Source organism: Balaenoptera physalus (genome assembly GCF_965194825.1).
Source record: "Balaenoptera physalus genome assembly, chromosome: X".
NCBI lineage: Eukaryota > Metazoa > Chordata > Mammalia > Artiodactyla > Balaenopteridae > Balaenoptera > Balaenoptera physalus.
Window position 1 is genome coordinate 105,149,962 of NC_138903.1, and position 23,648 is coordinate 105,173,609.

The 23,648-nt window shown below is 44.0% G+C and overlaps 1 protein-coding gene and 1 long non-coding RNA gene across 12 annotated transcripts in view; one reads left to right on the forward strand and one right to left on the reverse strand.

Moving 5' to 3' along the window:
• LOC309652119 overlaps positions 1 to 23,648 on the forward strand; it is a 424,346-nt gene that overhangs the window by 304,120 nt on the left and 96,578 nt on the right. The gene's annotated exons all lie outside the window — the stretch shown is intronic.
• The window catches only part of SEPTIN6 (septin 6), a 70,642-nt gene that overhangs the window by 21,164 nt on the left and 25,830 nt on the right, over positions 1 to 23,648 (reverse strand). For all 11 annotated transcript variants that reach the window (XM_082445545.1, XM_082445547.1, XM_082445550.1 and 8 more), the window contains 2 exons: positions 6,574 to 6,760; positions 3,927 to 4,088 (listed from right to left, as the gene is read on the reverse strand). In XM_082445545.1, the coding sequence (XP_082301671.1) occupies positions 3,927 to 4,088; positions 6,574 to 6,760 (349 nt within the window). The remainder of the gene's footprint in view (positions 1 to 3,926; positions 4,089 to 6,573; positions 6,761 to 23,648) is intronic.

The following is a 23,648-nucleotide window of genomic DNA, read 5'->3' on the forward strand; positions in this document are numbered from 1 at the left end:
CCCCGCTCTAAAACACACAACCCCTGCCCACGGCAGCTTCAGAGGGCTCCCGAGGCCTCCCACACACACTCCTTTGCAACTGGCATCAAAGTCTGTTCTGATAAGTATATGCAAGGATATCATTTCCGAGTGCTCCCAGGCAGATTTCATTTGATTCTACAACAGGCTTACAGGGCGGTTAGTGTAAACCCCATTCGTGATTTGGAAAACTGGTGCACGGAAGAGTTAACCGAGTTGCCCAGGTCCCTAAGTCCCGTGCCCAGATCTTCCCAGGGAGCAGTGAGGACACCACGCTGTAGCTGCCAGCCTCTCCCAACCACCCAGGGCTGGAAGTCAGCTCAGCTTTAACCATGAAGGACAGGAAATCATGGGGCCAGCTCTGGCCCTCTTTCTGCTGCTCTTGAGAGACTGATGGCTCTGAAAACCAGAATAGAGTAGAGCAGAGCATGGAGAAGGTAAACCCTCCAACCAACCCCACCTCCAGGGCTGATACTTTGTATGTGTGGGCCCAGGGAGGAGAGGGTAGATGCAAGACGGCGCAACTGCTGAAACCTGGACAGGTTCCTAAGGGGACTCCGTGTTACCCTCTCTCACCCAAGAGACCTCGGATGCCCCAGTCTCAGAAAACTCCACCAGGAGATCGTCCCAAGCCTTCTCCTGGGAGTCTGTTCCCAGACTCACTACCTTTGCAGCCTCATATGTACCTTAAGTTCCTCTCGGGACATTTTAAAGTGTTTGATGATCCAACTGGCATGATTATTCTATTCTGGTTCCACGACACCCATTCTACTAGGGAGGTTAGATGACCGTCCCCCTAAGCCTCGCGAAATAGAGTGTCAGGACCACCGTTTATCTCTCATCTGATAATATCCCGAGTGGTATGGCTTCCTCCCAGGGGGACAGTATTTCCCAGTCGTGCTGCCGGTTATGCTGGCCTCCATTCTAGGCTCCTACCAGTGACCGAGAATTGTCTGATTCTTTCAAGTCAACCCTTGGTGGTGATTCCCACAAAAGTATGTGCCAACAATGGAAACGGCACTGCTGCCTCAGGAGGAGAGACAGGCTTGTGCCTATGGGTCTCCCTGTGACCCTCCCGGTCACCAATGCACTCTCACTGGGCCCAAATGCCTTTGCGGGGGCCAAACCCAAGACCTCACAGGCAGCCAACCGACTGAGCCGAGTCGAGTAACTGGGCCTAGTCCCTGGTCCCTGGCCATGGTTTGAACCATTCAAAGAACAACATTCGATTTGAACCACATAGCAATTGTAAGCATTAAAGTCTACAACCTTGAGAGCTCTCAGAGCATAGGTGGAAAGGAGCACGCGACAAGACCTCTCCCTCCCTTCTCTTTCCCCTCAAGCTGAAATAAGGGTTTTCAGAGCCACCCAGAAGCCCAGGGGGAGGCTAGACCTCACGACTCTCATTTCCTGCCATGAAAATCCCTAGCGGGGAGCTGCAGGATGACGGGCGGCTCTTCTGCACTTGGGCAAGAGGCTTCCTCCACTCTTCCAATCCAGTTCCCATGACAATTGGCTGGGGTGGCCGGGGCTGTGAGGCTGGAGTCAAATTCAGAACTGAAAGGCCAGCACCCATTCCTCCTACCAGCCAAGCCCGGCTCTCTGATGATGCAGCTTCATATGCACGGCTTGTCCGAAGACCCAGTTTGACGCAGTTGCTCCAGTGGCAGGCAGGCTCAGCAATCCTGTGTATATATTTTATAGCAGCAACTCCCCACCCTTTCCCCATCACAACACATGCAACACACAGCGTTCACATGCACGCCCCCTCCCGTGCACATGCCCAGTTCAGGCACGCTAGCTGTGAGCCACCCGTCTTTCTCACTCACAAAAGCCTGGGGGAACGCAAGGGAATGAGTGCTGAGTGATGCTGTTATAGGGATAACCCGGAATCCACTCAAATTTAGTTTTTCAAAGTAAAACACTGGACTAATGTAAGAAAGGACTCAGAACCCCTTCACAGCCAAAACAGCATGGTTGAGGACTGCTGCTTCGTAGCACGGGAAGTTTCTGGCCTTGAGGCCAAGGCTGCCCGAGCTTCAAGCAAGGGCCCAGAGCTAAGTCGAGAGCAGAGCCCAACGTGATTGCCACTCCTGACCCACAATGCAGCCAGCGGTCGTTTTGTGTGATGCCCTGAGATTGCTGAGGACTCTTCGCCCCTTTCTGTCCTTAGCAAAGCAAACCACAAGACCGAAAGCTGCCTAGTGACTTATGGAATCCACGTTCAGAAGGTATCTATGGGGCTTGATGTTCTGAGGTGACTAGGCGCTTCCAGACATCAGTGCCTGATGACGCTTCTCTCTAGGCTCCAATTTTCTTGCAGACTAGGCACCCTTTCAGGTTTTCTCATCATGACAGAAGCTGGTTTCCATCAGAACGCCCTGACTGCTGGAGAGGATAAGCACTAATCTTTTTTTTTTAGTTTTTTAATGCTCATGACCGGTCAGAGAGGCTACAACTCCACCTCCCACAATCCACACAGCTCTACCCTCGGGCCAGATTTGTGTCAAAGATGATGAGGGACCTCTCATCACAAACATATCTCGGGTGTATTGATGGGCAGGAAGTCAGGCGAGACAGTGACTTGCTGCCCCGCTATGCTAATTTGTTGGCCGATTCACAGGAGGTGGCAGCTGATGCTCTAATGATAACTTAGGGGGTGGCGGCAGCAGGAAAGTTTTCTAAAAATGGCTTTTATTACAAGGCTTTCCTGAGTTTGGCCATACCCAGGCATTATGTCATTAGGAAAAACTGATGCCTCTCAACAGAGAAAAAGAAATCTGTTCCCAAAGCAGAGGCTTTCTGCAAGCTATTATCTGTCTCCTTGAAATCACAACATTGAAGATTTCGCAGCAACAGCATCAACACATTGTAAAGAAGCACGAGGAGCTATTGGACTCCCTGCCTTCTTCATTACTCATTCCTCTAGTAGGGGGAGTGGGGGAGTGAGAGGAAAGATGGCAAGCGGTCGGTTGTGGGTTTTTTTTTTCAATTCATTCACACTTAATAAAGCAAAGCATAACCCTGAAATTTAAAAATAACATTTCTCTAGTCACCAGAAAAATTGGAGGCTACATGTCATTTTTCCTCCCAGGGGCAAAGGGCTTGATTATCTGAGTACAGATTAGCCTCGAGTCTCCGAAGCCAGCCAACCTTTTCAGCCTTGCCTTCTTTCGCCGCATCCATTGGTCAGAGACAAAGACCGTTTGCCTTTCCGGCAGTCCCATGGGGGCTGCCTGGCCTAGGCCAGTGTGGCATCAGAGAGGAGGGTAGAAGGAGAGGTCTGAATCCCCTGGAGTCAGTCTTTCCCTCCCTCAGTCTCTGGCTATTAATCTCTGCATCTCTGAGGAGAGAGGAGCTATTTGCTTCTGGATTCTTTCTCACAAATACCTGAGACTCGGATAATGAAAGTTGACTACACTAAGATGGATGGTGATGTTTGACTGCTATTTGGTAAAATAATAATAATTAAGAGCAAATGGCCAGGGCTTCCCTGGTGGCGCAGTGGTTAAGAATCCGCCTATCAATGCAGAGGACATGGGTTCGAGCCCTTGTCCGGGAAGATCCCACACGCTGCAGAGCAACTAAGCCCGTGTGCCACAACTACTGAGCCTGCGCTCTAGAGCTTGCGAGCCACAACTACTGAGCCCGCGTGCCACAACTACTGAAGCCTGCGCACGTAGAGCCCGTGCACCACAACAAAGAGAAGCCACCACAATGAGAAGCCTGCGCACCGCAATGAAGAGTAGCCCCCGCTTGCCACACCTAGAGAAAGCCCGCGTGCAGCAACAAAGACCCAACACAGCTAAAAATAAAATAAAATAAATTTTAAAAAAAGAGCAATGTACTTAAAAAAAAAAAAAAAAGAGCAAATGGCCAGAAAGTTGAAGCCCTGTGCTCCCACTCACGTTCATGGTTCCGTTGATCTCTGCCACCGCCTCATCATCTGTAGGGAACTGGTAGATCTGGACTCCATTGCTGACAAGCTCGCTGGTGATTTTGATTTTGAACTTTGTTAGCTCACTCTTAGAAATGGCATCTGATTTGGCAATGATGGGGATAATGTTTACCTAGGGAGGGAGGAGCAAAGTGGCATCATTGTTGGTAATCTGCAGCTGATAGCAGCATGACCTAGGACTTCTACCAGCTGCCAGAGGGAGCAGCTCAACACAATAGTCCAGGACTGGCCACCTCCATGGCCAAACAGCAGTATAATATATGACAATGAGTGCTTACTGTTTGCTGGGCACTGAACTAAGTGCTTGACAAGGATTAACACAATTAACCCTGACAAAAAACCCTCCCAGGAGGTATTAGTACCACAATGAGAAATTGAGGCACAGAGAGGCTAAGTAGCTTGTCCAAGGCCACAGAGCAGGTAAGTAACAGAACTGGGATCCAGATCCAAGTTTAGCCTTATTCCTAAGTCCACAGTCTTAACCTGCCAGCTCAGATCCAAATTGATGAGCTATGTGATATCTTAATATCAAGGTCACTGCTTGGGTGATTTGAAGCAGAAAGAGGACAGTTGGGAATCGACAGTGGACAAGGGGAGAGGTGGCAACTCCTTGCTAACAGTAAATTGTCCCAACCCATCGGTGCAGGCTAGCCCCAGCCAGTATGAAAGGAACCCACATGCGACGGGAAGAAAGGCAGGGCTCTGTGAAGATGCACACCTGGCCCTCTTTCTGGCAGCAAACACTGATGAACCAACCCACTTACGTGAAGACGACCCTGTGTTACCAATTTGATCTGAGACTTAGCCAAAAAGAGTTATATTGCCGGAGTCTCATGATTAATTTCTGCATAAAGAAAGCAGGTACAAATGCCCAATTTTGGACAGCAGGAGAAAGGACTAATGCTACCCCAAAGTTCAATCCACCTGAACCTCAATCCTTGAAATACCTCCAAGAAGTGACAAGGCTTTTACTGTCGGAGGGTAAAGAAACTTACATGCCTGAGTGAGACAGAGCACAGCTAAGCTCAAGTTCACACACAAAGCACAGTTGGTCCTGCCAGCAGACTCCAATGGGCTGGCATGGATGGTACTTGGGCCCTGAAAAGAGCTCTAGACTTAAGACAAATCCCACCTCCTTTGCTCTTTGCCTTAGGAGCGCCTCTCAAGGCTGACACTGCAGCTTCAGGTGCTGGTCAAAGAAAGACTGGATGTTGGAGGCACCTCCCTTAAAGTCTTGGGGCGTGGGGATTGAAGCCCTTGGCAAGGTGGCAACACTTTTCGCCATGTCCCCTATTGGCACGCTGTAAACACAGGCCTACCTAACTCAGCTCCTCCACCAGGCCGCCAGCCGCATCACTCTGCTGCCCTCTTCAAGACATGCAGGATGTGGCGACATTTCCCAAGCGGCCCGTTACTCGTGGGCAGTGAACTCACTGCTGTGAAAAACGAAAAACTGCTCCTATTTTGATGCTAGCTGAAACTCCGTTTTTATGGTGAATGTGCTACTAAACAACTGCATATAAAGTAGATTTTTTTTGTAAAATAAATTCCCTGGAGTCTGAGAGAGCTCGGTCTGAATCCCAGACCCATTACAAGTTGTCTGACCTGGAGCAAGCTACTTGACTGTGCCTCAGTTTCCTCCTGTGTAAAATGGGGATAATAATAGTACCCACCACACTGGATTATTGGAAGGATGAAATAAAAACAATGCATATAAAGTACTCATCACAGTGCCAGACACATATGAAATGTTAGGGGAGGAAATGTACTAGTAATTAGGCTTTTTAAAGATTCCTGTGGTCGACTCTTTTGCACAGCCAATAATCCTTTAACATGAAGAATCACTGTCTAATTTATATCCGATGTGGGACTTGCATTTTTCAGTTTATCTTAAAGCAGGATGTGCCTGATTCCCACAGCCATCTTCCTTGGGTATGGAGGCAATATAACCTGGTGCCACAGATCTGAGTTCAAATCTAGGCTCTGCCAGGAGTTGGCTATATGACAATGGGTATGTCACTTAACCTCTTAGAGCCTCAGTTTTCTCTTCTATAAAATGGGAGGTAATGATAGTGTTTGCCTTACCAAGTTGTTGTGAGGATTCAATGAGATACTCCATGAGGTACTTTTACAGTGGTGACATATAATAAGGGTTTAACAAATGTTAGCTGCTATGATAAAATTATTATTGACAATAAGAATAGTAACTTTTGAAGTCAAGTTCGCATGTTTGATTCTAGTAAAGGTCAGTTAACATCAGGACAAAGGAAAAACACCTTTGCATTGCCAAAGCCTAAGGCCCTAGACCCAGACAGCCGTCTGGCTTGCATCCACCTTTATTCCCAAGAGGGATCAGGGCAGAAAGACAGCTCAGGGAAGACTCATGCCCAGTGCTGAGAAAACATCACAAAGCATACAACTCAGGTGCTGGATCAATTAACACCATCTTTGTGGAGGGACAGGGAATGAAGAGGATGAGGACGCCACACAACCTCTCCTGAGCTCTGGCATCTGCACTGCACAAGAGACCAGAAGGAGGGAGCCCAGCTTGCCCTGCCTCCCGCCCGCCCTCGTCCCTGCCTCCCAGGCCTCGGTACCTTACTGTCCAGCTTCTTCATCGTCACTAGGTCCAGAGACTTCAAGGAATGACCCGTGGGGGCGATGAAGTACAAGCAGGCGTGGATGCGGGAATCATGGTAGGTGTGCAGTACCCTGAGGATCTTCAGCTCCTCCTGCAGGTAGGCCTCAAATTGGGCGTCGATGAATTCCACAATGGGCTTGTAGCTAAAGGAGAGAGCAGGGAAATGGCCAGACCACTTCAAAAACCTGGATTTTGATAGGCTTCGAAACTCTTTTAGAAGTTGAAAATGTCCTTGGTAATCTGACTCTCCCCATCCAGCTGGATTTCTCCATCTCCTCTCAGTGGGCCTCCAACTCCGTCAGACTGTCCACCTCTTTGGTCCCCACATGAGCCAACCATATGCCCATCAGTGCGCTTTCTCTCTAGAATGTGCATTTCTCTCTTCTCATCCCAATCCTGCCCTCCCAGGCCTCAGGGCTCGGATGAATGCCGATCTCCTCCACAATTCCCCAGTTACGCCAGAAATCCCTTCTGTGACCCAGGAGTGTAAAAAAGAATTATGCTATTGGATCGCTTACTGTTGCTTCACAAGGATTAGTGTTCCCTCAAATAGACTGTGTCCTTGTGAAGGGCAGGGACAGTGAAGGGCCCTTCTCTGCCCCCACGGAGCCCCGATGCAGTGTGGAGCCCACTGGCAGTATCTGTGGATGGGCTGATTGCGCGCCAGGCTGGGCTCATGTCTCCGCTTCCTGTGTCTCCCCCACAGCGCCTAATACTCAAGCTGGTACCCAGTGGCGGTCAGGACCCCTCCTTGACCCATTGCTGGGGAATCTTCCAGAACACACTGGGTTCTGCTCAATCTTCCTGGGTTCGAGGCGCTCCCCTAAGGTCCAGATATTTTTCCAGTTCTCATTTCCTCTAAGGTTGTGACTTGAAAATCTACATATTCGGACAAAATTTGGTAAAGATAGTCCCGTCTGCACAACCTGAACACACGCGCGCACACACACACACACACACACACACACACACACACACACACACATACACACACACACACTGCACGCCCCGCCCCCCCCCCCCAGCTCACTGAGTATCCAGGCACGGTGCTCCCGTGTGGCTCCAAGTCTTGCCAGGGGTCTTAGCCGAGAGTCAGTTCTCTGCTTCTCTCTGTCCTGGGAAGCGTCTCTGTTCTCTCCCAGGCCATTCCTGCCGCCCCTGCAGCCTCTTCCTGCTCTAGCTAGGTCACTTAGCCTCCGCCCTGCCTCTGTTCTCATCTCCCTGTCTGTCCGCTGCCTCCCCCCCAGGGCTTCTCCCTTCAAACTGGAAGGGGTTTATCATCTGGCCCGCGAGAGGGAGTCTGCAGCGACCACTGCGGGAAGGGAACGCAATTGAAGGAGGAGCAGCAGCTCCCACCCTGAGCCTTTGTGAAAGATCCCCCTAGTAGAGAAGGCAAAAGAGCCTTTTAAAAAAGAAATCACAGAATTCTAGATTCTGAGAGCTACATAGAGAGAGAGCCAGATGCTGCGTACCTCTGGAGCCGCAGAGAAAAATCTAAATATATAGTCCTTTCTTTCTTCCTTTGACCCCTATGAGCCAAACATTGTTCTGAAGGGTAAGAGCATCAAAGAATCTGTTGGCTGCAGAGATCCTTAGAAGGTTCCTGAAGAATTAGGAGTGGGGGCGGGGGGGTAATACATCCCTTAGGTTTATCCAATTAATTTTCAGGTGACAGGCTCATTTGAGTGATCTAATTATGGCACTGCTACATTTTTTCCCTCCATTACATAACTTTTTTCCTTCATTTTTTTTTGCTCTACAAAAGGGATCAAAGGAGGAAAGAAAACAATGCATTTTTAGCTTTTTTTCCCCTGAATCTCTAGTGATACCCTGAGCCTATCTTTCTGCTAATGCCTCTGGCTCTTAGGGTCTCTGAAGAGATGCATCGTCAGACCAGCCAAAGCAGCCAGTCAACCAACAGTATTTGGTTTAGACTAATCCTAAATGGATGACTCATCTTTGTCTTATTCATTTTTCCCCTTCTTCCTGCATTTTCTTTTGTTTCTGCTCCCAGTTTTATTGAGATATAAGTGACATAGAGCACTGTATAAGTTTTAAGGTGCACAGCATAGTGATTTACATCATGAAGCGATTATCACAATAACTTTAGTGAACATCCATTATCTCATACAGGTACAAAATTAAAGAAATACAAAAAACTTTTCCCTTTTGATGAGAATTCAGGATTAAGTCTCTGAACTTTCATATATAACATACAGCCCTGTTAACTGTATTTATTATGTTGTACATTACATCCCTCGTATTTATCTTATAACTAGAGTCTTTTTTTTTAAATTTATTTTTTGGCTGCATTGGGTCTTCGTTGCTGTGTGCGGGTTTTTCTCTAGTTGCGGTGAGTGGGGGCTACTCTTCGTTGCAGTATGTGGGCTTCTCATTGCAGTGGCTTCTCTTGTTGCGGGACACGGGCTCTAGGTGCGTGGGCTTCAGTAGTTGTGGCTCGCAGGCTCTAGAGCACAGGCTCAGTAGCTGTGGCACAGGGGCTCAGTTGTTCCGCAGCGTGTGGGATCTTCCCGGACCAGGGATCAAACCTGTGTCCCCTGCACTGGCAGGCAGATTCTTAACCACTGCGCCACCAGGGAAGTCCCATAACTAGAGTATTATTCATCTTTATATTCTCAGTGTCCGGCATGGTATCTGGAATGTAGTAAGGGTCCCAGCCCTGCTCCCAACGGCTCATCTTCCCTCAGGGGCCGTCTCCCCCATCCCACTCTGTCATGCTCACTGGACTCCAGCCCATGGTAAACAAAAATCCCTTACTCCTATAGGCAACCTCCTCACAAAATGCTCCCTTCCTCTAAATGACACCTGACTCCCCTTCAGAGATGCTGCTTCCCTCATATCCTTCTCAACTGGAAATTTCTACACCCCTCACACCCAAAGGCAGCTTTTTTCCAGCCCATTTCTCCTGGCTTACTATGATGTCTTCCATCTCCTACAAAACCCAGCTCCAATATACTCTACCCCTCCTCCTCACTACTGTTTATCTTTTACTTTTCAGGGTAGGAATTCTTAACCAGAGTCCACAGACCTCCAAGGGGTCTATGCATAGAATTCATAGGATCCATGAACTTGGATAGGAAAAAACCGCATCTTTTTCACTAAGCTCTAACTGAAGTTTAGAGTTTCTTCAGGTACAAAAGTAGGTAACAATCTGCAGTCACTTCAGCAGTGCCTGTGATTTCATAACCAATAGAAATCACCAATATTTTTTGTTTCCTATTACAGTTGTTGCAAATATCTCAAAATAGCATTTATAATCATCACAACTTCTGAAGTATAATAGTTATTAGACCTGCATATAGATATTGTTATTTCAGGGATTAAAAGAGAAGCACACAGATTACTATATCACAATTTTAAAATATTTTGGTAACTATTTTTTGGTATAATTGATGTATTTTAGGCATTTAAAAATGTTATTCTGAGCCCATATGCCTCACTGTTTGGTTAAGGGGCCAAAGGCACAAAACAAGCCCTGGTCTAGACACTATTTCTTATTCATTTCAGACAATGATATGTACTATGAAGACAATAAAGTAGGATAATGGGATAAAAAGTGGCTGAGAGTTCAGCTACTTTAAATACAGTGATCAGGGAAGGCTTCTCTGAGGATGTGGCATTTGAGCTGCAAGGATGAGAATGACAGTCATGGAGAATCTGGGAGAAGAGCATTCCAGGCAGAGGAAATAACAAATGTAATTGTCCTAAGGCAGAAACAAGCTTGACAAGTTTAAGCAGCAGAAGTAGTGAACAAAGGAAGAACAATAAACTATTCACAACTGCCCAAAGGTGGAAACAACTCAAACATCCATCAACTGATAAAGTGTGGAATATCATACAATGGAATATTACTCAGCCATGAAAAGGAAGAAAATTCAGATACATGCTGCCACATGGATGAACCTTGAAAACATCATGCTAAGTGAAAGAAGCCAGACACAAAAGGACGAATAGTATATGGTTCCACTTCTATGAGGTACCTAGAATAGTCAAATTCACAGAAACAGAAAACAGAATAATGGTTACTTACTGGGGGCTGAGGGGAGAGGGGAATGGGAAGTTATTGTTTAATGTGTTTCCTTTTGAGGTGATGAGAATGTCTGGGGACTAAACAGAGGTGGTGGTTGCACAACATTGTGAATTTATTAAATGCCACTGAATTGCTCACTTTAAAAGAGTAATTTTATGTTATGTGAATTTCACCTCAAGAAATACAAGAATAAGAGATGAAGCAAGCAAGGTAGCAGAGGACAGATCATATAGGGTCTTATGGGTAGGATGTAGTAAGGTTGTTTTTTTTTTTAACTGTGAAAAGGGTCTTCTGTTCCATAATGTTTTCTATTTGGTTATTGTCAGGTGATAAGAAGTCTATGGCTTTATGCATGTTTATTTTGAAATTGGCTACCTTGCAGAACCATTATCCATTAGAATTGTCTTTCAGTTGATTATTTTGGGTTTCCTAGACAGAGATATTATGGAAAAATAGTAATTTTACCTTTCAGTGAATACTTTTCAATTGTCATCTTTCTTGATAATGTTGACCAGTCCTTTCTTGAAACACTGTCCCCTGGCTTCACTGTCACCATTAGCTCCTACCTCTATAATAACTCTTCTTTCTCACTTGCCTTAGCTTAAATTGTTGGCTCATCTCTGAAGTTCCATCCTGGACCATCTTTTGTTGTCATTCTACACATCACATGCCCGTTAGCCCTGCGTGGTCCTGGTCACTCCCATGGCCTCAGTTATCACTGTCTCCTATCCGTTTCCTAGACACCCGCAAGTCATCCCAGTCTCCTTCTCCCACGTGCCAGTCCTCAGTGCAAACGCAGCAGCTGTCAGAAGCTCCCCTGCTGAAACCCAGAAGGCCTGGTCACAGACATTATACTTGAACAGCACCATCTCAGGCAAAGCCAAGATACCATAAGGTCAGGTCTACTGGAACAGTGTCCAGGGTGACAACAGCTAATCTACTCCATCCCTCCAGTCACCTCTTCCCTCTATGCTCATTGCTATTCCACTCTCTCCTCATGGACTCATCATCCCTCAAAAACGTCCACTGTGCCCTCTGAAACCCCTGAACCACGGTAAACAAAATTGCCTACATCTTGGCCACTCAGAGTGTGGGGTCCTTGAACCGGCAGCACTGTGGTCACCTGAAAGCTTGTTAGAAATCCAGACTCTCCAGTCCCCAACCCAGACCTACAGGATCAGAATCTACATCTTATTAAGAGCCTCAGTGGCTTGTATGCAACTTTAACGTTTGAGAAGTGCTGGCCTATATCATCTTCCTCTTCACAGAACTTGCCTTACCTCTTCACGCTAGTGGTAACCTAATTCTCCCCTGAGGACCCTGCAACCCTGAGGACCCCATTGCCTGGCAGCCCCCTCCTATGCAGGCTTCTTTTTTTTTTTTGGCTGCGTTGGGTCTTCGTTGCTGCATGCGGGCTTTCTCTAGTTGTGACGAGCAGGGGCTACTCTTCGTTGCAGTGCGCGGGCTTCTCATTGCAGTGGTTTCTTTTGTTGTGGAGCACGGGCTCTAGGCGCGCGGGCTTCAGTAGTTGTGGCGTGCGGGCTCAGTAGTTGTGGCTCGCGGGCTCTAGAGCACAGGCTCAGTAGTTGTGGCGCACGGGCTTTGTTGCTCCGCAGCATGTGGGATCTTCCCGGACCAGGGATCGAACCCGTGTCCCCTGCATTGGCAGGCGGATTCTTAACCACTGCGCCACCAGGGAAGTCCCCTGTGTAGGCTTCTTATTCTCCCACAACCTGTGTACGTTGGGCTCAGTGTGTGGGCATTCAGGTAGCCCCTCAGCCCCACTTCTAGGGCGTTACTCCTCTACCTCAGCGTAAAACAACTTTCTCCATTTGAGGCCTGTTCCATCTTCTTCTGGTGGTGCCTGACCCTGTCTTTCCCCCTGTTCTCGGTGACTGCAACGTGCTTGCGGACAGGCCATCAACCTTCAGCCTCTTTATTCCTTGATCGCCTCAAGCTCCCTCTACTTCAGCCACCTACACATCATACCGTTTGCCAGGCCAGCTTCACCCAAGACAGCTTCTAACACCCCACTATCTGACCACCACCGCACAACTTCCCAGCTCTCCTATGCCTTCAGTCCGCCTAAACCTGATCTTTCACCTCATAGAATCCTCTGGTACCTTGACCTCTCCATTATCTCACAGGATATCAACCCCCTCTTGGCCTCATCTCCTTCTCGGCCCAGGCTGACCCCCATAACTGATTGTCCAAAACACTCTTCTATCAACTCATGTCCCACCACACCCCTGCTCTCTACCCTCCTTGCCTAGCAAAACTGCTGGGCTGAATAAATTTCAGGATCTGCTCTCTGCTCCTACACCACTGCTGCTGAAGTTGACTCGAAGCAATCACAAAACTTTGGGTCTTGGGGACTTCCCTGGTGGTCCAGTGGGTAAGACTCCACGCTCCCAATGCAGGCGGCCCGGGTTCGATCCCTGGTCAGGGAACTAGATCCCACGTGCATGCCACAACTAAAGATCCTGCATGCCACAACTAAAACCCGACACTGCCAAAATAAATAAATATTAAACAAACAAACAAAAACTTTGGGTCTTGGCACCCAAATTCCTGGCCTCCAACCTCACAAAGGCCTTTAAAACAACATGACAATCCTTTTGCTCGGCCTTGATTGGCTCCCTTCCTACTGCTTTCATTGACCATGCCAAACTTTCAACACTTTCCTCAAGCTCCAGAACTTATTCATGACCCCTTCCCTCTCACAAGACGGTATTATCTTTTACTTTATCAACAAAATCAAGGTCACCAGGTTCACACTACCCCAACCCACCTCACTCCCTCCCCTTCCCTGTTCCCCTCTGGTCTCTGAGGATGAAGGGTCCCTCATCCTGTTCAAGGTCCACAGCCCCTTGTGTACTTGATCTTATTCCTTTCAGCCTCTTTGAGAAGCTGGCTTCATCTATCAGCTCCTCACCTACTACTGACTACTCCCTCCCGCAACCTATAAACAGGCTTAAGTCTTCCCTCATCTCAAAAAAAAAAACGACCTTTCCACAGCCCAATCCTCAACCACACATTTCTCCCCAACTACTGCCCTGTGTCTTTTCTTCCCTTAGCAGTCAAGTTTCTTTTCTGCACCTACCACAGGGTCTGGCGTATAATAGGTGCCCAATAAATATTTAATGCATGGATGGAAATTTTTTTTGAAAGAATAATCTACTCATTTATTTATTTTTACTTCTCGTTCATTCCTCAACACACTGTAGACTGTTTTCCACCCTCACCAGCATCCTAGCTGAAACCTTCAATGGATACTTTGGGGGTTTTTTTGTTGTTGTTGTTTGAAGTATAGTTGATCTACAATGTTGTGTTAGTTTCAGGTGCATAGCAAAGTGATTCAGATTATCTTCTTTTTCAGATTCTTTTCCATTATAGGTTATTACAAGATATTGAACATAGTTCCCTGTGCTATACAGTAGGTCCTTGTTGTTTATTTTGTCTATAGTAGTGCGTATCTGTTAATCCCAACCTCCTGATTTATCCCTCCCCCGCTTCCCCCTTTGGTAACCATAAGTTTGTTTTCTATGTCTGTGAGTTGGATACTTTTGGTTTTAAATGACGAAAAGTTAGAGGTGTTTATTTTCTTTTTCCCATCAATGTATATATCATTCATTCATTCAACAAATGTGTACTGAATACCCACTCTAAGCTAGGTCACTACCTTGTACTCATCCTGCAAGATTTCAAGACTTAGCCCAATCATTCCTGATCACCTCCTCTCCCCTTTCAGCAACCTGCACCCTATACTCCCACCGCCAGGCTTGATTGCTGCTCTTCCTGTTCCCACAGGCCCCCTCCACATACCTCTGTTACTGTACTTACCACATTATGTAGAGTTTGTATACATATTTGCCCCCTCTACTAAACTACAAGCTCCTTAACTACAGACTGTGTCTTATTCCTCAGTAGCCCTGGCACCTCACACTGTACCTGGCACACAGTAGGCATTTAGTATTTTATAAACTGAACTAGATCCCCCGCATCAATTGGTTACTATTGTCTATTTCTCTCACATCTGCCCCCTCCTCTCCATCCTGGAAGCTTCTGCTCCTGTTCAATCCCTTGTCATCTCTCCCATCCTCATAAAACTCACCTGTGACCTTCTTGCTTCCCTCTAGACACTGCATTATCTTTTTCCCAGCTCAGAAAAGCTTTTTAAAGGAGCAGTGTATATCCACTTTATCTGCTTCTTTTTAAATTTTTTCAACTCTTTTTATTTTTTTAAATTAATTAATTAATTAAAAATTTTTTGGCTGCGTTGGGTCTTCATTGCTGAACACGGGCTTTCTCTAGTTGCAGCAAGCGGGGGCTACTCTTCATTGCAGTGAGCGGGCTTCTCATTGTGCTGGCTTCTCTTGTTGCAGAGCACGGGCTCTAGAGCGCAGGCTCAGTAGTTGTGGCACACGGGCTTAGTCGCTCCGCGGCATGTGGGATCTTCCCGGACCAGGGCTCGAACCCCTGTCCCCTACACTGGCAGGCGGATTCTTAACCACTGCGCCACCAGGGAAGTCCCAAAAATTTATTTTTAATTATGCAAGCAATACATGTACTTAATCTACCCTCCTCAGAGGTAACTACTAATACTAGTTACTATTTTTAGTTTATTGATTATTCGTGTAGACTTTTTTCTCTGCTTCTATAAACAGAGAGAGAGAGAGAGAGAGAGAAAAATGTTTGTTTTACTGGGAAGGGGCAGATTTATACAAAATGGCATCATGATCTGTGTATCATTCTTCAACTTCTTTTTTTCACTTAACAACATGCTTATGTAAGTATATATAGATCTAACTCATTCTTTTACACTGCCAAATACAGTTCCATGGTATGGTTGTACTGTAGCTCATTTAGTTGCCCTATTGGTGGAAATTTAGACTGTTTAAAAATTTTTTTTCGTTCCATAACCAATGCTGCACTGAACATTCTTTTTGTATGCTTTTTATGAACATGTACAGTTGTTTCTCTAGGCTATATTCCTAAAGGTGGACCTTCCGGATCATAAGATATTCACATTTAAAATTTTAATAGATACCATCAAATCTGCCCTTTACAAAATCTGTAACAATTTACACTCCCAGCAACATGAATAAAATTACCTGGTATTAATGGATATTATATTTTTATGTTTTATTTTTGCAAATTTGATAGATGAAAAAAATACTTCATTGTTTCATTTTGCATTTCCCTACTCACTGATGAAGTTGAATGACAATCATTTCATATGTTGATGGGCCATTTACATTTCCTCTTCTGTCAATTACTTGTTTATTTCTCATTGAATCGTAGAAGCTCTTTTTACATTTTAGAAAAATCCTTTGCTATACAGGTTGCAAATCTTTTCTCCTCATCTGTAGTTTGTTTTTACTTTTATTTATAGTATCTTTCAGTAGACTATTGACTGAAAAAATGCACAACCTAAAAGTTGAGAATTATGTTTTATTTGGTGGACGAAACTGAGGACTTAGCCCAGAAGACAGCTTCTCAGAGAGCTCTGAGGGACTGCTCCAAAGAGGTAAAGGAGGAGCCACGATATACAGGGTTTTTTGCAACAAAAACCAGGTAGTCAGAACATCAAAAGATTACTGTTAATTAAAGAAGACCAGAATACAGATGGCCAATAGACACATGAAAGAATGCTCAACATCCTTAATCATTAGAGAAATGCAAATCAAAAACTACAATGAGGTATCATCTCACACCGGTCAGAATGGCCATCATCAAAAAATCTAGAAACAATAAATGCTGGAGAGGGTGTGGAGAAAAGGGAACACTCTTGCACTGTTGCTGGGAATATAAATTGAAACAGCCACTATGGAGAACAGTATGGAGGTTCCTTAAAAAACTAAAAATAGAACCACCATATGACCCAGCAATCCCACTCCTGGGCATATACTCTGAGAAAACCATAATTCAAAAAGAGTCATGTACCAAAATGTTCATTGCAGCTCTATTTACAATAGCCAGGACATGGAAGCAACCTAAGTGTCCATCATCGGATGAATGGATAAAGAAGATGTGGCACATATATACAATGGAATATTACTCAGCCATAAAAAGAAATGAAATGGAGGTATTTGTAATGAGGTGGATGGAGTTAGAGTCTGTCATACAGAGTGAAGTAAGTCAGAAAGAGAAAAACAAATACAGTATGCTAACACATATATATGGAATCTAAGGGAAAAAAAAAGGTCATGAAGAACCTAGTGGCAAGATGGGAATAAAGACACAGACCTACTAAAGAATGGACTTGAGGATATGGGGAGGGGGAGGGGTGAGATGTGACAGGGTGAGAGAGTGTCATGGACATATATACACTACCAAATGTAAAATAGATAGCTAGTGGGAAGCAGCCGCAGAGCACAGGGAGATCAGCTCGGTGCTTTGTGACCACCTAGAGGGGTGGGTAGGGAGGGTGGGAGGGAGGGAGATGCAAGAGGGAAGAGATATGGGAACATATGTATATGTATAACTGATTCACTTTGTTTTAAAGCAGAAACTAACACACCATTGTAAAGCAATTATACTTCAATAAAAATGTTAAAAAAAAAAAAAAAAAAAAAAGAAGACCAGACATCTCAAGTTAATGACTGTAGCACTTTTCTATGTATGGGAAGAGGCAAGAGTCTGGCTGGGCTCATTGAAATCATGCCTTTGACAGGCATCTTAACTATCTAGGGCCAATATCCTGCTTTTCTCCATCCATTCTGAGTCCCCTCAGGGTGCACTGTTGCAGGTGGCCATGCTGGCTTGATGGCCTCAACATCCTTGGTTTACTGAAAAAGCAGGTGACATTTTTCATCCACAAGAAAAAGGTTTTTGTTTTTGTTTTTGTTTTTAAATTTAAATCTGTCAGTCTTCTATGACTTTTGGATTTTGTGTCATGATTAGAAAAGCCTTCTCTAAGGGATCAATACCAGAATAACTGAGGCAGAAGAACGGATAAGTGACCTGGAAGATAAAATAGTGGAAATAACTACTGCAGAGCAGAATAAAGAAAAAAGAATGAAAAGAACTGAGGACAGTCTCTCAGAGACCTCTGGGACAAGATTAAACACACCAACATTTGAATTATAGGGGTCCCAGAAGAAGAAGAGAAAAAGAAAGGGACTGAGAAAATATTTGAAGAGATTATAGTTGAAAACGTCCCTAATATGGGAAAGGAAATAGTTAATCAAGTCCAGGAAGCACAGAGAGTCCCATACAGGATAAATCCAAGGAGAAACACGCCAAGACACATATTAATCAAACTATCAAAATCACAAAGAAAAAATATTAAAAGCAGCAAGGGAAAAACAACAAATAACACACAAGGTAATCCCCATAAGGTTAACAGCTGATCTTTCAGCAGAAACTCTGCAAGCCAGAAGGGAGTGGCAGGACATATTTAAACTGATGAAGGAGAAAACCCTACAACCAAGATTACTCTACCCAGCAAGGATCTCATTCAGATTTGATGGAGAAATTAAAACCTTTACAGACAAGCAAAAGCAAAGAGAATTCAGCACCACCAAACCAGCTTTACAACAAATGCTAAAAGAACTTCTCTAGGCAGGAAACACAAGAGAAGGAAAAGACCTACAATAACAAACCCAAAACAATTAAGAAAATGGTGGACTTCCCTGGTGGCGCAGTGGTTGAGAATCTGCCTGCCAATGCAGGGGACACGGGTTCGAGCCCTGGTCTGGGAAGATCCCACATGCCGTGGAGCAACTAGGCCCATGTGCCACAACTACTAGGCCTGCGCGTCTGGAGCTTGTGCTCTGCAACAAGAGAGGCCGCGATAGTGAGAGGCCCACGCACCGCGATGAAGAGTGGCCCCCGCTTGCGGCAACTAGAGAAAGCCCTTGCACAGAAACGAAGACCCAACACAGCCATAAATAAATAAATAAATAATTCAAAAAAAGAGAAAATGGTAATAGGAACATACATATCGATAATTACCTTATAAATGTAAAAGGATTAAATGCTGCAACCAAAAGACACAGACTGGCTGAATGGATACAAAAACAAGACCCGTATATATGCTGTCTACAAGAGACCCACTTCAGACCTAGGGACACACAGAGACTGAAAGTGAGGTGATGGAAAAAGATATTCCATGCAAATGGAAATCAAAAGAAAGCTGGAGTAGCAATTCTCGTATCAGACAAAATAGACTTTAAAATAAAGACTATTACAAGAGACAAAGAAGGACACTACATAATGATCAAGGGATCGATCCAAGAAGAAGATATAACAACTGTAAATATTTATGCACCCAACATAGGAGCACCTCAATACATAAGGCAAATACTAACAGCCATAAAAGGGGACATCGACAGTAACACAATCATAGTAGGGGACTTTAACAACCCACTTTCACCAATGGACAGATCATCCAAAATGAAAATAAATAAGGAAACACAAGCTTTAAATGATACATTAAACAAGATTGGACTTAATTGCTATTTATAGGACATTCCATCCAAAAACCACAGAATACACATTCTTCTCAAGTGCTCATGGAACATTCTCCAGGATAGATCATATCTTGGGTCACAAATCAAGCCTTGGTAAATTTAAGAAAATTGAAATCGTATCAAGTATCTTTTCCGACCACAACGCTATAAGACTAGATATCAATTACAGGAAAAATTCTGTAAAAAATACAAACACATGGAGGCTAAACAATACACTACTTAGTAACCAAGAGATCACTGATGAAATCAAAGAGGAAATCTAAAAATACCTAGAAACAAATGACAATGAAAACACGACGACCCAAAACCTATGGGATGCAGCAAAAGCAGTTCTAAGAGGGAAGTGTATAGCAATACAATCCTACCTTAAGAAACAAGAAACATCTCAAATAAACACCCTAACCTTACACCTAAAGCAGTTAGAGAAAGAAGAACAAAAACCCCCCAAAGTTAGCAGAAGGAAAGAAATCATAAAGATCAGATCAGAAATTAATGAAAAAGAAATGAAGGAAACGATAGCAAAGATCAATAAAACTAAAAGCTGGTGCTTTGAGAAGATAAACAAAATTGATAAACCATTAGCCAGACTCATCAAGAAAAAAAGGGAGAGGACTCAAATCAATAGAATTAGAAATGAAAAAGGAGAAGTAACAACTGACCCTGCAGAAATACAAAGGATCATGAGAGATTACTACAAGCAACTATATGCCAATAAAATGGACAACCTGGAAGAAATGGACAAATTCTTAGAAATGCACAACCTTCCAAGACTGAACCAGGAGGAAATAGAAAATATGAACAGACCAATCACAAGCACTGAAATTGAAACTGTGATTAAAAATCTTCCAACAGGACTTCCCTGGTGGCACAGTGGTTAAGAATCCGCCTGCCAATGCAGGGGACACAGGTTCGAGGCCTGGTCCGGGAAGATCCCATGTGCCGTGGAGCAACTAAGCCCGTGTGCCACAACTACTGAGCCTGCGCTCTGGAGCCTGCGAGCCACAACTACTGAAGCCCACGCACCGCAATGAAGAGTAGCCCCCACGCACCACAACGAAGAGCAGCCCCCGCTCACTGCAACTAGAGAAAGCCTGCGCGCAGCAATGAAGACCCAATGCAGCCAAAAATAAATGATAAATTAAAAAAAAATCTTCCAGCAAACAAAAGCCCAGGACCAGATGGCTTCACAGGCGAATTCTATCAAACATTTAGAGAAGAGGTAACACCTATCCTTCTCAAACTCTTCCAAAATATAGCAGAGAGAGGAACACTTCCCAACTCATTCTACGAGGCCACAATCACCCTGATACCAAAACCAGACAAAGATGTCACAAAGAAAGAAAACTACAGGCCAATATCACTGATGAACATAGATACAAAAATCCTCAACAAAATACTAGCAAACAGAATCCAACAGCACATTAAAAGGATCATACACCATGATCAAGTGGGGTTTATCTCAGGAATGCAAGGATTCTTCAATATACGCAAATCAATCAATGATACACCATATTAACACCATGATACACCATGATACACCATATTAACAAATTGAAGGAGAAAACCCATATGATCATCTCAATAGATGCAGAGAAAGCTTTTGACAAAATTCAACACCCATTTATGATAAAAACCCTGCAGAAAGTAGGCATAGAGGGAACTTTCCTCAACATAATAAAGGCCATATATGACAAACCCACAGCCAACATCGTCCTCAATGGTGAAAAACTGAAACCATTTCCACTAAGATCAGGAACAAGACAAGGTTGCCCACTCTCACCACTATTATTCAACATAGTTTTGGAAGTTTTAGCCACAGCAATCAGAGAAGAAAAAGAAATAAAAGGAATGCAAATCAGAAAAGAAGAAGTAAAGCTGTCACTGTTTGCAGATGACGTGATACTATACATCGAGAATCCTAAAGATGCTACCAGAAAACTACTAGAGCTAATCAATGAATTTGGTAAAGTAGCAGGATACAAAATTAAGGCACAGAAATCTCTAGCATTCCTATACAGTAATGGTGAAAAATCTGAAAGTGAAATTAAGAAAACACTCCCATTTACCACTGCAACAAAAAAGAATAAAATATCTAGGAATAAACCTACCTAAGGAGACAAAAGACCTGTATGCAGAAAATTATAAGACACTGATGAAAGAAATTAAAGATGATACAAGTAGATGGAGAGATATACCATGTTCTTGGATTGGAAGAATCAACATTGTGAAAATGACTCTAAAACCCAAAGCAATCTACAGATTCAATGCAATCCCTATCAAACTACCACTGGCATTTTTCACAGAACTAGAACAAAAAATTTCACAATTTGTATGGAAACGCAAAAGACCCCGAATAGCCAAAGCAATCTTGAGAAAGAAAAACGGAGCTGGAGGAATCAGGCTCCCTGACTTCAGACTATACTACAAAGCTACAGTCATCAAGAGAGTATGGTACTGGCACAAAAACAGAAATATAGATCAATGGAACAGGATAGAAAGCCTAGAGATAAACCCACGCACATCTGGTCATCTTATCTTTGATAAAGGAGGCAAGAATATACAGTGGAGAAAAGACAGCCTCTTCAATAAGTGGTGCTGGGAAAACTGGACAGCTACATGTAAAAGTATGAAATTAGAACAATCCCTAACACCATACACAAAAATAAGCTCAAAATGGATTAAAGACCTAAATGTAAGGCCAGACACTATCAAACTCTTAGAGGAAAACATAGGCAGAACACTCTATGACATAAATCACAGCAAGATCCTTTTTGACCCACCTCGTAGAGAAATGGAAATAAAAACAAAAATAAACAAATGGGACCTAATGAAACTTGAAAGCTTTTGCACAGCAAAGGAAACCATAAACAAAACGAAAAGACAACCCTCAGAATAGGAGAAAATATTTGCAAATGAAGCAACTGACAAAGGATTAATCTCCAAAATTTACAAGCAGCTCATGCAGCTCAATATCAAAAAAACAAACAACCCAATCCAAAAATGGGCAGAAGACTTAAATAGACATTTCTCCAAAGAAGATATACAGATTGCCAACAAACAAATGAAAGAATGCTCAACATCATTAGTCATTAGAGAAATGCAAATCAAAACTACAATGAGGTATCATCTCACACCGGTCAGAATGGGCATCATCAAAAAATCTACAAACAATAAATGCTCTAGAGGGTGTGGAGAAAAGGGAACACTCTTGCACTGTTGGTGGGGATGTAAATTGATACAGCCACTATGGAGAACAATATGGAGGTTCCTTAAAAAACTAAAAATAGAACTGCCATACGACCCAGCAATCCCACTACTGGGCATATACCCTGAGAAAACCATAATTCAAAGAGTCATGTACCAAAATGTTCATTGCAGCTCTATTTACAATAGCCAGGACATGGAAGCAACCTAAGTGTCCATCACCGGATGAATGGATAAAGAAGATGTGGCACATATATATACGATGGAATATTACTCAGCCATAAAAAGAAACGAAATGGAGGTATCTGTAGTGAGGTGGATGGAGTTAGAGTCTGTCATACAGAGTGAAGTAAGTCAGAAAGAGAAAAAGTAATACCGTATGCTAACACGTATATATGGAATCTAAGAAGAAAAAAAAAAAGGTCATGAAGAACCTAGGGGCAAGATGGGAATAAAGTCACACACCTACTAGAGAATGGACTTGAGGATATGGGGAGAGGGAAGGGTAAGCTGTGACAAAGTGAGAGAGTGGCATGGACATATATACACTACCAAGCGTAAAATAGATAGCTAGTGGGAAGCAGCCGTATAGCACAGGGAGATCAGCTCGGTGCTTTGTGACCACCTAGAGGGGTGGGATAGGGAGGGTGGGAGGGAGGGAGACCCAAGAGGGAAGAGATATGGGAACATATGTATATGTATAACTGATTCACTTGGTTATAAAGCAGAAACTAACACACCATTGTAAAGCAATTATACTCCAATAAAGATGTTTAAAAAAAAGAGAAGAAAAGCCTTCTCTACCCCCAAAGTTATAAGAATATTCTCCTATATGTTTTCCTCATATTTTTAGAAGTTGTTTTTAATCCAACTGGAATCTATTTTTGTGAATGGTGTTTGTGTGGGATGGTCTCATCTTATTTTTTCCTAACGGATGGCCTATTTTCCCAGCACGTTTTCTTGAATAGTCCATTCTTTCCTTGCTAACTTACAAATGCTAAATTCCCATATAAACATGGATTTGATCTTGGACTCATTTTTCTGTTCAATTGCTCCTTTTGCTATTCTTTTTTTTTTAAATAAATTTATTTATTTATTTATTTTTGGCTGCGTTGGGTCTTGGTTGCTGTGCACAGGCTTTCTCTAGTTGTGGCGAGCGGGGGCTACTCTTCGTTGTGGTGCACAGGCTTCTTATTGTGGTGGCTTCTCTTGTTGTGGAGCACGGGCTCTAGGTGCACAGGCTTCAATAATTGTGGCACGAGGGCTCAGTAGTTGTGGCTCACGGGCTCTAGAGCGCAG